This window comes from Colletotrichum navitas (genome assembly GCF_030913465.1).
Source record: "Colletotrichum navitas strain CBS 125086 chromosome Unknown LY79scaffold_1, whole genome shotgun sequence".
NCBI classification, from domain to species: domain Eukaryota; kingdom Fungi; phylum Ascomycota; class Sordariomycetes; order Glomerellales; family Glomerellaceae; genus Colletotrichum; species Colletotrichum navitas.
The window spans coordinates 972625-989383 of NW_026850547.1; the positions used below are offsets into that span (position 1 = coordinate 972625).

Genomic DNA, 16759 nt, shown 5'->3' on the forward strand with positions numbered 1-16759 from the left:
CGCCCATATATCCGAGTCTTGGTCGTACGTAGGAGTTTTGACGGCCACAGCTTCATCGAAAGCTGGGCCAAAAAGACCAAAATCTTTTCATCCTCAATATAGTCCATTGGTGGTTTGGTTTGTTGGTAGCCCGCGCTTCGTAGCGACTGTCGACCCCTCCAAAACTGTGGCATGCAAATGTTTCTTGGGACCAAATTTGTCCCTCAGGATAACTCCAGCTGAGGCCAGGCCGGCAGTCACTTGTTTGACTTTTGAATGCCTTGGTAGTTGCCGTGCCTGACACGGACTGTGATTCTTTGCGTTCATCCTGATTAGTACAGTCATTATAAGTACGATCACACCCATCTCAGCTCCAAATACGAGTAGCGGAGAAAAGAAGTTTGGCTCAGCGCGTCAATTCATCACGAGAAACAAAAGTTTCCTGCAGGGTTGGTGTGCTTGACTGACCGGGAAAGTATCACCAGCCACCAGGCCGTGCAAAATAGCAATCTAGCTCTCAATTATGCTGATTATCAAAACACCGCTATGGTTTGGCTCGCCTTCATCATACAAATCCGACCAACTAAGCAATCTAATGTGGCACAGCGGGGGCAGCTTGTGCGTTCTGAATGGGGCAAAATTTCTTCTTGATGGCTCCAATATCACCATTGGCATCCAGTGTGCCGAGCAGATTAGAGAGCTCGCCCATACGCTGAGCAATCGAGACAAACATGCCAGCTGGGAGAACGAGGTCAGCCATTGTGCAACAAAGTTAGCATGCGAGACGTGAACGAACCTTCGGTGTGCCAGAGATAGTGACAGTGGAAAGCCCAGACCCCAGGGTTGTCTGCAAGAATGCGAATCACAATATGCGAAAAGCCAGGTATTGTGATCGTGTCGCGACGCATTGGGTTGTCAAAGTTCCAGGTCGTCTCAGTGGCCCCGAACAAACCCTTGCCCCATCCGATGACTTGGAAGTTTTGACCTACAGTCGGTTAGTTGCTACAAACGTCATAAGAGGCAGGGTATGCCAAGTTCGTACCACTGGAGACTAGTTAGCTCTGGGTCTCTCCTCGGAATCGAATGAGCATCCACTTACTGCAAGTGCCAAGGGTGAATCATCATAGCGTCAGAATTCACCACGATTTGCGCAGCCTTGTTGTCCTGGGAAACCAAAACGAACTGGTCCTGACCGAAATCCAACTTGGGCTCCGGCGAGTTTAGGTTCTCCGGTGTGATATCCTGCTGTAGAACTTTCCAAAGTGATGCGTCGTCCTTGAGTGGGGTGTATATAGTCTGTGGCCATTAGCGGATTCCCATATCATTCTTTTGCGGGCGGACGGGCTTACCTTGTTCACATGAGTGCGAACGACGTCCCCTACGCGGTCTTGCCTAAACGTAAAGTAGTGATGGTTCCTCTCCCCAACATCGTAGGCAGGCCTGTTTCTCATCGGCTTTGGAAGGTCAAACGGCAGATCCTCGCATCTCCTCCCCCATGGCTCCTTGCCGATTTGCAAGTTCGACTTGCTTTCCAGGTCCCAAGCCTTTCCGATGGGCGCGGCGCCGACATCCGTCTCATCGTATGATAGGATGGCGGTAGCACCAAAGGGCTTGCCATGCATCCCCGACATGGCTTCGTTGGTCTTATGAGACATGTGAAAGCATCGGATGGCTGCGTCTGCGCGGATCAAGTAGTTTCCAGCGGTCTGGTTAGCGTTGACGATGACAGAGTAACGCTGGCCCGGGTTCATATAAACGCGTGTGGTTGCGATCGGGGCCACTTCGACCCCGTCAATCTCGATAATCTCAAGAGTATGGTTGTCGACAGTCACAACTATCGGGGTCGATGTGCCATGGTTGATAAGACGCAATCGAGCCTTCGATCCGCTCTTGATGCGCGTATTGAAGAGAGCGCCCCCGGTACACTTGGAATCTCTTGCCGAGTGGTGGTCTCCCATGTTGTGACCACTGTGGTCTTCGCTAGACTTTCCGTCGCCTGCGTTGTGGGATGCCACACTAGAACAGTTGAAGGTGTTCATGCCATTGATGATGACGTTGTCTGGCGGAGGCTCTCTACCTGGTTTCTTGGGAGCCCACGGTGGAGTGGCGCTCAAGTACTGAGAAAGGAGCTGGCTGGTGAGTTAGATATGTATCATGGTGGCGACTGGCATTGCGAAAGGTTTGCCTACAGTGTCTGCATATTCGTGGAATATGTCTCCAACCATAAGAATCTTGTCGTCATCTACATGTGGTATTTGTTCATCAGGGTCATGGATAATCTAGGCAAAAGGTTAGCAACGACGTTTTCAGCACAGGCTCCATCATGATGATCAGTAGTGTAGGAGTAACCAGGAGATAAAGGGCTGTCTCACCAAAGGTCCAAAGAGTCCATCCGTGACTTGAACCGAAACGTGAGCGTGCCACCAAAATGTCCCTCGTTGGTCGGTGACGTTGAACTCGTAAGTGAAGCTTTCCCCCGGAGGAATGGCGCATTGAGTAATTCCCTGGACACCGTCCATCCACACGGAATTCCTCTGATCGATGCCGTGCCAGTGAATCGTTGTGCTCTCCTCCAACATGTGGTTGTGAACCGTGACGCGGATCGTGTCACCGGTGTTTGCTTCGATGAGAGGTCCAGGGGATTGGCCGTTCACTTTGATCATCGACTTCTCAAACCCATCAGGCGAGTGCTGTGCCCGAGTGATATTGAACACATACTCCCGCAGTGAAGTCGCATTAGAAATAGCGAATCCTGTCTTTAAGTTGAATTCCTGTTCCGGCGTCAACTCCACCGACGGTGTCTGCGTAGGGGCCAAGGACAATGTGGTTGTAGGCGTAATTGTCGTTGTCAGTTCCGGAACTGGCTCAGGCGCTGGCGGCGGCGGTGGCGGACTTTCTTGTTGCTGTTCGCTTGCTTCATCGTGAGAAGGCTCCGATGGCTGCGCCTTGGATTGCACGTTGAAGAATTGAGCAAAGATGAAGGGAATGAGTGTCAGAATGGAAATGCAAGTGAGGACCATAATCCACCTGAAGGTCTTCTTGTGGCCCGCATAGCGTTTGTGGTTGTCCTTCTCACCGAATTCGGCTGCGTCGGAGAGCAATCGGTCCTCCACATCGGTGTCTGAAAACGATCTGACCCCGAGCATTGGGTCCTGCTCCTCGCGCGTCCCGTCCCGCGGGACTAGACCAGAGCTCATGGTTGCGGCGCTGGAGAATGAAAGCAAAAAAAAGGGTTTTACTGGCAATGTACAATCAAACCGAATACAAGAACAGAATGAGGGATTATGAACAGGGCAAGCAGCAGAGTGCACCAGGCGACTAGCGATCGAAATTCGCCATCCGACTCTGCGACGTTGTTAACAGGAAACACGAAGAAACAAAGGATCACGTGGTAAAAGGGGTAAATTCAAAGATAAAGCAGAGCCACCGACCACTCGTACGATGACGGGGCCCTCTCTTTTTGCTTATATCCGAGCAGCATGCACTTGGCGAGACGGGGCGGAACCTCCGCAGCCATGGCTGGTAATGCGCCTAGCAACTCGTTGATTGCAAATGTCTATTTATCGAGTCAGGCGCAAATTTTGAACTCGAAACTTCATGGTGAACGTACTCCGTACGTGACCACCATGCAATGAAGCTTCCGAACTTTCCGCTGCTCCATTCATCATATGTGTGTCAGGCTTGATATCATAATTTTAATCCTCTCTTTTTCACAGTGCACAGCGCTTTGGGTTGCCGAGTTAACTTTCAAGTCGAAGGTGCTTCAAAATGTTCGGCAAATTCCGGTTACAGCCGATTTATGCTTTACTTCATCTTCTGCACGTTACGCATACTGTACAGCACAGTTCCAGACACTCGATGGCGTATTGGAGGTTAGATTCTCAAAGATCTGCAGGCCAATGGGGATCTTACCACCCACATTCGCTTAGTCCCTTTCCCACCCAGCGCCTCAAATCATCCCGTCTCAGATTCTCACGCTAATGCATCAGATTTGTTCATTCACACGGTGTTCACCCTCAACGCCTGAAGGACGGGCGGTACGATCCAATGTTCCAACGAGTCTGAAGTTGTAAACATCTCGGCATCGGCTACGATACGCGTCGTGTTTCTTTTTTTTTTTTTTTTTTTCTAAAACTCATATGTGGGTTTGTTGGTTCTTTTGTAGGTCCAACGCCGCCTCGACCGACGATTTTCTGATGAATGGTACACGAAAGGTGCAACCTATTTATATGCATAACCATGACAAGGCCTAGGCCCAAACTCTGGTGGCACAGCAATACCTTAAGGCTTATTTATACGTCCATTTTCACAATGAAGCATGAGCGACAATTTTTCAATATCTAGGATAGTTAGTAGCATACATGCAAGGATCTTCTGACGACTGACAAGAGACCGGCGCGGTCATCTATCCTACTGAAACTCCCAGAAGTAAGTAGCTCTCTTCTACATTATATCCAGCGCTTCAAACATGATCAGGACATTGAATACTGATGTCGTTCAGAAAGACTTGGCGTAACGTCTTTGGTCTACCCACCCCTTGTATGGCGAATCAGGTTGCTCTTGCTTAGTACTTTAAATGCGATTGTGGGATATCAGAGAGGCTCCGGTATTCAAAGGCATTCCTCTTTTATCACCTCGGGTCATCGTATAGATATTTCTTATGCTTATCGATGTAACTCAACTACCCTACTTCCGGCTACCCCCCACATCCGGCCCATCATCACCACCACCATCACCACCACTATCACCACTTATTTCACCACCTCTGCCGCCTACCCATATGCAACTTCCGGCCTCACTGGGTAATTCGGATGCGCTGGATTCATCCGGACTATCCATATCGCCGATATCTGGGGTTTACGCCCGCCAGATATCATATATAGTAGCAAAGGTGCTATTAGGCAATAAGGGGACCTTTTTCCTCTTGTGTTACCGTAGGTTATCTAACTTGCCCTCTAGCTAGTAGACCTTTTGCTCTAGAAACGCGTTTCTAGATGCCTACTTATTATACCCCTTTTATATCTTTCTAGATAGGTAACAAATAGTATAAGTATCTAACTTATCCTCTGCTAACTAGTTTAACTAGCGTAGTTAATACTATAATTTAGTAGACTAATAAGGGGTTAACTATAGGATAATAGATATAGCTTTATCCTACTATTAGCTACTAGGCTAGCTAGTCTAGCTAGTCTATTAGTCCTTAGTAACTATAGGGTTAAATAGAGGCTACTATATATATATTAGCTATAGTCTAGCTAACCTCTAGCTACTTCTAATATTCTAGACTATTATAGCTATATCTTTAGCCTTTATATAATAGGCTAAAAATACCCTTTTGTTAGTAATAGTTAAATTACTAACCTAGTTATCTAGATATTTAACTTCCCTTTAATAGGTGTACTTTAATAGGCTAAAGACTAATATATCTAGTAGCTAAAGGATAATAGAGGAGTATAGTAGTAGATATAATAGATATATATTATTCTAGAAGTATTCCTATATAAAGTCTATTAATATATAGCTATAATACCTATCTAGAACTAGTAGTCTAGCTACCTTTAGCTTACTAGGTATAGTGCCTAGGATAAAGACCTTCTTTAGTTACTTAAGGGTAGTCTTCTTAGTTATCTAGCTATTATCTATATATATAAAGTACTATCCTTTATATCTAGATAGGTTAAATAGGAACTACTAGGCCTAGACTAATTTACCCTTATATATAACTAGTAGGTATAAGGACCTCTTATTAGTAGCTATACACTTAATAATAGAGATCTATGCCTAGGATCCTAGCTACTTTTTTTAGATATACTATAATACTATAGAGCCTAGTATTAGCCTATTAGATCTTTTGCCTTCTATAATACTAGTCTTATCTATATTCTATTAGTTAGATAAATAGATTCCTTAGATAGTAAGAATACTAGTTAGAAGCTAGAAAAACCCCTAGATAACCTTAGAAGAATAGGCCTTCTATTACTAGGCATTAATTACTTTAGATTAATAGGTCCTAATTAATAGGTTTTACTATAGAAATTACTATATTTATTTCTTAGCTAAAGGTTAATAGGTATTATAGGTATTACCTAGTATATACTCTACTAGGCCCTTTAGTTATTAATAGGTAGTGTTATAACCTAACAAGTTATAGGTAATATTACCCTACTTAGTAGAGCAACTAGTAGGCAGTAACAGTATTTATATAGAACTAACAGATAGGCGTAGACAGGATGACTCCTATAGACATAGAAGAACTATAGTATAAGTTATATAACAATAAGATTAGATAAGATCTATACGTTAGAAATACAGAAGCTATATACTTAGTATATAAACGCTATATAGAAAATATACAGGTGCTATAGTTTAGATATATAGCCTTATATACTAACAAGAAGAATAAACTTATATATAGGATAAACTTAGACATACTTAAGGACAGACTCTTATAGCTTTTTAGTAATTAACTTTATAATATATTCTCTAAATACTTTTTAGTATTTTACCTTAGTAATTTAATTAACAAAAGCTATATAAGCTACCTTTATAACTATTAACTACTTAACTAATTACTAAGTAATTAATAGACTAGTAAGCCTATACTACTATTAACTAAGTATTAACCCTAGCTTATTCCTAGTAAAAACCCTACTATTAGATTACTAACTATAACACTTTAATTACTCTTGTTAAGTAAGTTAACCTTAATACTTACCTAATAGTAAAGACACTATGTTAACCTCTAAGAATACACCTTTAACAAGTACCCTTAAGTCCTAGTGCTCCCTAGACAAGGAACTTAAGGACGTTATAGAGATTAATAATAGATTTATCTTACCTAATCTAAGATTTAATAAAGACAGTAAGGCTATTCTTACTATAGATTAGTACCTTATAATTTAAGGAATAATTAAAAGGAATACTAGATATAACTAGTAACTTATTAAAGTTATTAATAGTAATATAGCTAAACTAAAGCGCTTAGAGAAAGCTATCCCTAAGGAACCTTTAACTAAGATATAAGAACTTAAGGAGACTATTAAAACCCTCTAAGGCACTACTAATATTATATAGACCTTAGTTAATAGTTAAAATAAACTTAGACTTAATAATCTATAGCTGTTTAATAGAACCCTAGGACACTTAAAAGGATTCCTTACTTAAGTCTAAGTGTACTACTAGTTCTATAACGTTAGCTTTAGGGATAAACCTAAGAAAGTTATCTATACTACCTTATTCCTTAAGGGAAAAGCACTAGCCTAGTTTAACCTTTACTTAATAGACTATATAATAAATAACTAGGTAGGCCTAAAGATAAAAACCTAAGAGATCTTTTATAAATACTCTAGGTTTAAGAAAGCGCTATTATTACTCTTTTAAGACCTTAATAAGAAGTAATAAGCTAAGTAAGAACTATTTAACCTAAGATAGACTAAGGCTACTTTACACTATGTAGCTAAATTCTAAAGACTTGCTACTAGACTTAATATTACTTAAGAATCCTTGATTTTTATATTTTACTAAAGACTTAAGGAAGATATTAAAGATAAACTAGTTAAAATTATAAACCTCCCTAAAGATTTCCTATTATATATTAAGCTTACTATTAAAATTAATATATAACTATATAAATAATAATAAGAAAAAGGAAAAGTAAAATAACCTAATGTAAACATAGGCAAGAAGTATACCTAAGGACTAAAGCTACTAGGCTAATAAAATAAAACATCTAATAGATAATAAAGACCTTATAATAACTAGACAAGTACCTCTTAAGGACACTATACTAGACTAATAGATATAAGTATAGTATATAAGTAAGATTAATAACTACTATATAACCTTAAGACTATTAAATACTTTAACTATAAAAAGACTAGTTACTATATATAAGACTATAAGTAACCTAAATAACTTTAATATAAAACCTTACTAAAGTACACTAAGAAAGCTAATATAGCTACTAAGGAAGTCCTCTATTAATAATTAACCTAGACTACCTACTATAATAACACCTACACTATACACTAAGACAGTAAAGAATAAGTAGGATAGTATCCTAAGAAGCTAAAGATAAAAAATATATCTATAGGAAGAAAAAAACCTAATAAGAAAAAAAAACTAAAATATTATTATAGCCTTTATAATAGTATAAGATATAACTCTTAAGAAGCTATAAGATATACTTAATATACTTAAACTTAATATAATTAAAGAATGCCTTAAGAAAAGAATAGTAGCAACAAGGAATACTTATTAACAAGTAGTACTTAATAAAACCCTACTAAAGAGGAACCTTAGGATTATTACTATAGCTAAGAAGTAATAATACTAAATAGTAATAGAAGTCTAAAAAACTATTAACAAAAGAACTAGGAATAGAACTATTATAGTAAGTATAAAGTATAGTAGTAAAAACACTTACTAAGTACTAAGTAAGTATAATAAATAAGTACTATAAAGCTTAAATAGTACCTTATAAAATCTATAATAACAAGAGAAGAATATTTAATAATAAGTTAAAGTAAAAAAAAAGAACTAAGGAAACTTCCTTTTACTAACTAGGGTATACCTCTAACTCTATATAACCCTTTAGAGTTATAAAGTAGTAGAACCTTAACCCCTAGATCTAGAAGAAGTGTTAGAACTTACTAAGACTATATAAACAAAAGGATTCTAGAATATCTTTACTAGAACTATTGCTATTACTAGAAAGCAATAAGGTATCTAAGAACAAGCTTTAGAATAATATAACTAGTGACTTATCTTAAAACTAATCTAAGCCTAAGATATAGTACAAGAGAAACTTAAGTAACTATATATATAAGATATATTAAACTTTATTAAGAAACAACTATATATATAAATCTAAGCCTAAGGGAACTACTAGAAGTAACTACTACTAGAACAAGACGTCCTAGGGACTATAAATAAAATAACTAAACTAGGTATATAATCTATTAAAGTTATAGTAGTAGGAAAAAAGAAAAAGACCTAGTTTTTACCTCTATAACTTACTATTTAGGAACTAACCCCTTAAGACACTATTAAAGTATAAGGAACTAGTTTTAATAAAGAAGAACCTACTAATAAACTCTCCTTAGACAAGTTTATATCCCTTAGTAAAATAGAGTAAAGAGCTACTAAGTAATTAGTAAAAATTAGCTATAATAATTTTATAAATCCTAATCCCCCTAAGATTAAGGACTAAAGGATTAAGGAATAGACGTACGGCTTACTATTATCCTTATCCCCTATTAAAAGTACACTAGGCTATAATTTAGATAAACTACTTGCTCTATAAACTCCTAATAACCTTATAGTATAAGGTAATAATAGCTTTAGCCTTATATTTTATAAGGTACTAAAGAATATAAATAAACAAGAACTCCTATTCTATAGAACCTAAGATATAGATATTAAAGGAGAACTTATTATCTTATATAATAAAGAACCTATGTTTAGAGACTATAAGTACTTAGACCTAAAACACTTACTATACTATAAGGTATTCTAGGCTAACTGTATTTATAATAAATATATAAGATATAGAGAAAAAAAAGGAGTATATACCTTTTACCTTTATAGGCCTTATAATAAACTAGTGACTAGATACTAACTTAACAAGGACCTTTGTACAGAGAGTTTAAAAAAAATACAAAATATAATACAATACAAAAATACAATACAAATACAATACAATACAATACAAATACAATACATGTATTTGTATTGTATTGTATAAGAGAGACAATACATGTATTTGTATTTGTATTATATTATATTTGTATTATATTTTGTATAATATACAACTATACAATATAAAAATAAAAATAATTAAAATTAGTAAATTAACTATATATAATATTACTTAATTTTTATATATAGTATAGTATTATTTATATATTTTACTTAAAATATTATATACTTAAAAACTAAGATTTAGTAATAACTATTAAGCACTATATTAATAATAAATAAAACGTAATACTAAATTTATTAATATATAGTATAATAATTATAATTTATTAATATATTTAACTATACTAAAGTTATTATAAATAACTAATTATATAATAACTAGTTATATTATAACTTACTTTATAATAACTAACTAAAGTATAACTAGCTATTTAATAACTAACTATAATATAACTATTAATAATATAACTAACTATATAATAAGTAACTTTAAAATAACTTATAATATAATAAATAACCAAATTATAACTAACTATAAAATAACTAATAATAGTAGTATTAATATAGTTTATTATAACTAATATAGTATATAGTCTTATATATTAAGTAAAATATAAGTAGAAGTAAAAATAAAAATAATAATTAAGAGAAAAGTAAAAATAGAATATTTTTTACTACTCTAAAGAGTATATATACTTGTCTTACTATAAGTAAATACCTTATAAAAAAGTATATTAATTATATATTATAACTATAGAATATAAATATATACTATAACTATTAGTATAAGCTATTTCTAGAAAATATAGCTATATACTATACCTATAAACTATTTATATAAACTATAACTATATAATATAACTATAAAGTATACTTATAAAGTTTAATAAATAATAACTATAAAATATAACTATAGTCTATAACTATAAACTATAACTATAAAGTATAACTATAAAGTATAACTATAGTTAATAACTAGGAATAATAAGTATAAAAGTATAAAAATAAACGTATAAATATAAAAGTGTACTTATATAAGTTATAGTTTATAGTTATATATAAGTTTATTTATTATAAGTATAGTAAATAACTATATAGTCTATAGTTATATAAAGATACTAATAATATTATAGGTTATTTATATAGTATAATTATATATATTAATATTATAAACTTAATTAATATTTATATAATTAATACTTAATATATATCTTAATTCTCTTAAGTGTTATATACTATATATAACTATAAGACTTTTTTTCTAAGTACTTCTTTCTTTAATTAGTATATAATATTAAGTATTTATATATTATAATATACTTTATATAACTAATAGATATATAGTATAGTTATAAGCTATATAACTTTATAAAATTATAACTTTAATTTTATAAAGAACTTTAGTATAACTTATTTATAGTAGATTAGTAGTATATTATATATAATATAACTATATATAACTTATATTATACTCTAGGTTATATACTTTATAAAGTTTAACTTATAAGCTATAACTTATAAGTATAATATATAATTTTTATATCTAATAACACTATTTAATTATACTTAGTTAAGTAGTTTAAATTATAAATACTATAATTATTAATATTTAAGATTTTAAGATTTATAGCTTTTTACTTTTTAATTCTTTAGGTTTTATTATACTTATAGATACTACTATATTATTAGTAAGTTATACTTATTACTAAGTAGTAATAAGGTTTTTCTCTAGATATAGTCTTTCTTTCTAAAAGAATATAGAAGAATAATAAAATATTAATACTTTTAATATATTTTATTCTTCTACTATATAATATAATACTATAATATAAGATAAAGATATTATAATAAGTAACTATTACTTTCTATATTTAATTATACTTTAATATAATAATTAATAAATAGTAAAGAAAATAGTAATTATTAAGACTTTAAAGTAACTACTTTAATAGTTTTTATTATTATGTTCTACTAAACTTAGTCCATAACCTATACTAATATATTATATAATAAAATACTATTAGTAATACTATAGAATATAGTATTAGTTATAGTCACTATAACTAAAAAGAAAGTAATATAGATTAAAATAAAGGTTTTACTTATTATATTAAAGAAGTAAAAAATATTATACTACTTATATTATCTTAATTACTTTATAATATTAAAGTTAAAAGTCTTAAGAGTAATAACTATATAACTAATAGTAAATAATAATATAATTACTTTCTATATATATAATAGTAATAGTATTAATATAGTGTATTATATTTAATTAAAGTTAAACTATTACTTATACTAGTATACTATATAATAGAATACTATTAGTAATACTATAAAGTATAGTATTAGTTATAACTACTATAACTAAGAAAAAAGTAATATAAATAAGGTTTTAAACTATAATATTAAAGAAGTAAAGAAATATTATATTACTAATATTATTCTAAATACTTTTTATAGTAATAATTTAAGAAGTCTTAGTATTAGTAACTAAGTAACTAAGAGTAAATAATAATATAACTACTTTTATATATATATATAGAGAAGTAATATTATTAGTATTAATAAAATACTTATTACTATTTCTAAATATATATATATAGTTACTAATATAGTTTTACTTATATATTATTAGACTATAATATAGATATATATTAAAAGAATTAATTTTATATTTCTCCTTTGTATTTTGTATAATATACAAAATACAATACATGTATTTGTATTTGTATTGTATAGTGCCTTAGAAAAAATACAAATACAAATACATGTATTGTATTGTACTAGAAAAAAAATACAAATACATGTATTGTATTTGTATTGTATTTGTATTGTATTTTTTTAATACTCTGCCTTTGTATATAGAAGGTTAAGGAGTATAGATAATAAACTATTTACTTTAAGCTAAGCCTAAAGTATCCTATGCTATATGTATATAGTAAGACCTAACACTAGTTAGAATACCTATACAATAAATATAAACACTACTATATAGGAAAAGCTAAGGTATAAAGAACCTAGAAGAAAAAGGCTAGACCTTTCTAAGAATAGTTAAAAAACAAGACATATTACTTATAAAAGGACTATAGATAATAAAGGACAAGAAGTCCTTATACTTAACGCTAACGTTTAGTAATAATAACTATTTTATATTAAATATTAAAATTAAAGGGTAAATTATTTATACTATAGTAAATAGTAAAGTATAAGTAAACCTAATATTACTAAGGATAGTAAATTAACTAGAAATTATATAGTAATCTAAGAATAAGCTATATAGCCTATAGACTATAGAAGGAGAAACAGTTGTATATAATAGTAGGATAGTTAGTAAAGAAACTAAGGTTCTCTTTATAAACGTTAGAAGCTACTATAAATAACTAACCTTTAATATTATAGCTATTAGCTAACTAGGCGTTATCCTTAGGATCCTATAGCTATAAAAGTATAACCTTAATATAGACTAGAGAATAGGCTAACTCTAGTAGAGAGACTTAGCTATAAGGCAGCGTTATACACTATAACCCCTAAGTAAGTACAAGAAATAATAATACTATATATACGTTAAAAGGATTAAGCCTATATAAGACTAGTGACTTATATTTATAGTAACTATTAGAAATATAATATAAGACAAAGAAGATTTAGAGGAAAACTATCTTAATATAGTACCTCTTAAATATTAATAATATACTAAGCTATTTACTAAAGAACTAGAAATAGGCTTACCTAAGTATAGACTATAGGACTATAAGATCTAACTACTTAAAGGGAAAACACTAAAGTTTAAGCTAATCTACGCGCTTAACCCTATAGAAAAAGAAGTACTTAATAAATAGCTAGATAAGAACCTAGTAAAAGGTTATATTAGACTATCTAAGTTACTAGTAGGATACCTAATTTTATTTATACTAAAGAAGAATAGAGAACTAAGACTCTATATTAATTACTATAGACTTAATAATATTACTAAAAAAAACAGTTACTTACTACTACTAATTAGTAAACTATAGAACCTTTTATATAAAGCTAACTAGTTTATAGCGCTAGACCTAAAGGAAGTATATAACCTTATTTATATAAAAGAAGAAGATAAATAGAAAATAGTATTCTATATAAAGTAAAGGCTATTTAAGACACTTATTATACTATTTAGACTTACTAATACACCTACTATATTCTAAACTATAATTAACTATATTCTATAAAAAAACTAGATATTTTTATTATCTACTACTTAGATAATATCTTAATCTTCTTAAAGAATCTTAAAGAACACAAAGAATATATACACTAGGTGCTTAATAAACTCTAGGAAGTAAAACTCCTAGTAGAACTAGAGAAAAGTAAATTCTATACCTAGAAGGTAGACTACCTTAGATACACTATTACCTTAGGAGAAATATAAATATAGGACAAGAAAGTAGATATAGTTAAGGACTAGCCTACTCCTAAGAACATTAAAGATATTTAATTCTTTATAGGATTTATTAACTTTTATTAAAAGTTTATTAGGAACTTTAGGGATATCTTATAACTAATATAATAACTTACTAGGAAAAACACTAAGTTCTTATAGACTAAAGAATACTAATAATCTTTTAAGAAACTTAAGGAGCTTATTAGATCTAAACTAGTCCTTATAATACTTAACCTAGATAAGCTATTTAAAGTTAAGACTAATGCCTTAGACTTTACTATAGGCAGGTAATTAAGACAACAAGATAATAAAGGGAAGCTTTACCTATATATATTTTACTTAAAAATATTCTATAGACCTAAATTAAACTACTAGATCTATAATAAAGAACTTATAGCTATTATTAAAGTATTTTAAGAATAAAGACTACACCTATTAGGAACTAAGCACTAGGTGTTAGTTTATATAGACTATAAGAACTTTTTTACTTTACTACCTTAAAAGTTCTTAATAAATAATAAATATAATAGTTAGAATTCCTCTTAGAATATAACTTTAAGATTATCTACTATAAAAGAATAAAAAATAAGAGAGTAAACACTCTAAGCAAAAGACTAGACTATAAAGTACTAGTACTAAAGGAAACATAAGTTATCCTTAAATATAATAATAATAGTAATATTATACTAGCCTAGAAACTTATTATAATTAGTAGACATATTAATACTAGTATAACTAGTAAGATAATAGCTAACTAAATCTATAAGATATATAGTACTAGGGTATATAGACACTAAGGAGTTATAAAGATATTTAAGAGAATTTATTAACACTATAATAAGTAAGTTATATATAAAAAGTAGCCTTAGTAATTAAGGACTATAAGATATATAAAAAAAGCAAAAATAGTCTTTATAAGCTATATAGGTAAATATAACTACTACTAGCACTACTAAAGGTATAGTACTTTATCTCTTTAGACTTTATTATTAAACTCCTAAAGTTAAAAGAACTACTTATAAAAACCTATTATAATAGTATATTAGTTATTATTAATAGACTTATAAAGTACACCTACTTTATCCTATACCTAGAGTTAAGTACTACAGAAGACCTAGTGTATACTTTCTTAAAATACATTATTAGTAACTATAGATTACTAAAGGAAATTATATTAGATAAAGATAAGTTATTTATATCTAAGTTCTAGAAATCCTTAATTTTATAACTAGGAGCTAATTATAAGCTATTAACCTTATTTTATCTATAAACTAATAGCTAAATAGAAAGAATTAACTAGATACTTAAATAGTATCTATAATACTATATTAACTATAACTAAGATAATTAGGTACTATTACTGCCTATAGCCTAATTTACTTATAATAGTGCTATTAGAGAAAGCACTTTAAACTTACTATTCTACTTAAACTATAGATTTTAACTAACAGTATATAGAGAACTATAACAAGGACTATAGGCACTAAAAGCTATAGCTAACTTTAATAAGATTTAAGAACTCTAAGAATTAGCCTTAAAAGACCTAGAATTTATTAGATAATAAATAATAAAGTACGCTAACTAGAAAAGATTAAGGGACTAACCTTTAAAGAGGGAAATAGTGTGTATCTTATTTACTAAAATATTAAAACTAAGCAACTAAGTAATAAACTAGATTATAAAAAACTTAGACTTTTTAAAATCCTTAAGAAAATCTTACTAGTTAACTATAAACTTAACTTACTAGAAATAATAAAAATACACCTAGTCTTCTATATTATACTACTTAAACTAGTACTATAAGATTAAATACTAATAACTATATTATTATAGAACTAAATAAACTAGAATATAAAGTTAAATATATTATTAATAAACACTATAAAAACAGTAAAGAATAATACCTAGTAAAGTAAAAAGGCTATAGATATAAAGATAACTTATAGGAACTAGTTAAGAACCTCTAGTACTTTTAATAGCTACTCTAGGACTTTTATAAGTACTAGAAGAATTAGGTACTAATAGACCTATACTAGTAAACTTATTACTAAGCCTATATAAAGACTAGTCTATATTATTCTTAATACCTTTAGCCTAAAGATTACTTACTACCTAATACTTATAAGTATTAAGTACTATTAAGGTATCTGCCTCCTTTAACTTCTATATCCCCTATGTAAACGTCTCTATATAATATTCCTTTACTTTCTTGTAAATAGTATAAATCCTTAATAAATAACTAGCTGCCTTAGCTACCTTAGATTAGATCTAAGTAAGCTACTAATAAAGCTTAAGGAAGGTATTACTTACTTTTTCCTTCTTCTTCTCTTATTCTTAACGCTAATTACTTAGCCTTTATACTATATATTATTAGTAGTAAACTAATAAATAAAAAAGAAGTTTACTTATAACTTAATATTACTACTATTCTATTATAAAGACACTTTAAGTTTTTATAACCTTAATAAACTTTAGCCCCCTTAGCTATTTAATAAATATAACTAGTATAAAAGCACTAAGTGTAAAGTATAACGTTAGAAAAACTAAACTATTAGAAAACATAATTATATACTAAATAAAGTGCTAATTTTAATCCTAATTTTTCTATATAACCTAATATAGTGTTAGTATTATAGGTAGATTAGGAAGTAGAAT

The 16759-nt window shown here is 30.6% G+C and overlaps 2 protein-coding genes across 2 annotated transcripts; one reads left to right on the forward strand and one right to left on the reverse strand.

The window, feature by feature from the left end:
- Window positions 1-571: 571 nt before the first annotated feature.
- Window positions 572-3176, reverse strand: LY79DRAFT_585770 (multicopper oxidase; the record flags this gene model as incomplete). Its single annotated transcript, XM_060560540.1, has 7 exons — window positions 572-717; window positions 776-964; window positions 1022-1023; window positions 1079-1275; window positions 1329-2108; window positions 2169-2258; window positions 2352-3176. 7 exons carry the CDS (start codon window positions 3174-3176, stop codon window positions 572-574), a joined length of 2229 nt encoding a protein of 742 aa, XP_060420715.1.
- Window positions 3177-3653: 477 nt separating this feature from the next.
- On the forward strand, window positions 3654-4018 carry LY79DRAFT_532905 (uncharacterized protein). Its single transcript, XM_060556328.1, has one exon. It carries the CDS (start codon window positions 3748-3750, stop codon window positions 3958-3960), a length of 213 nt encoding a protein of 70 aa, XP_060420716.1. The 5' UTR covers window positions 3654-3747; the 3' UTR covers window positions 3961-4018.
- The last annotated feature ends 12741 nt before the right edge of the window (window positions 4019-16759 follow it).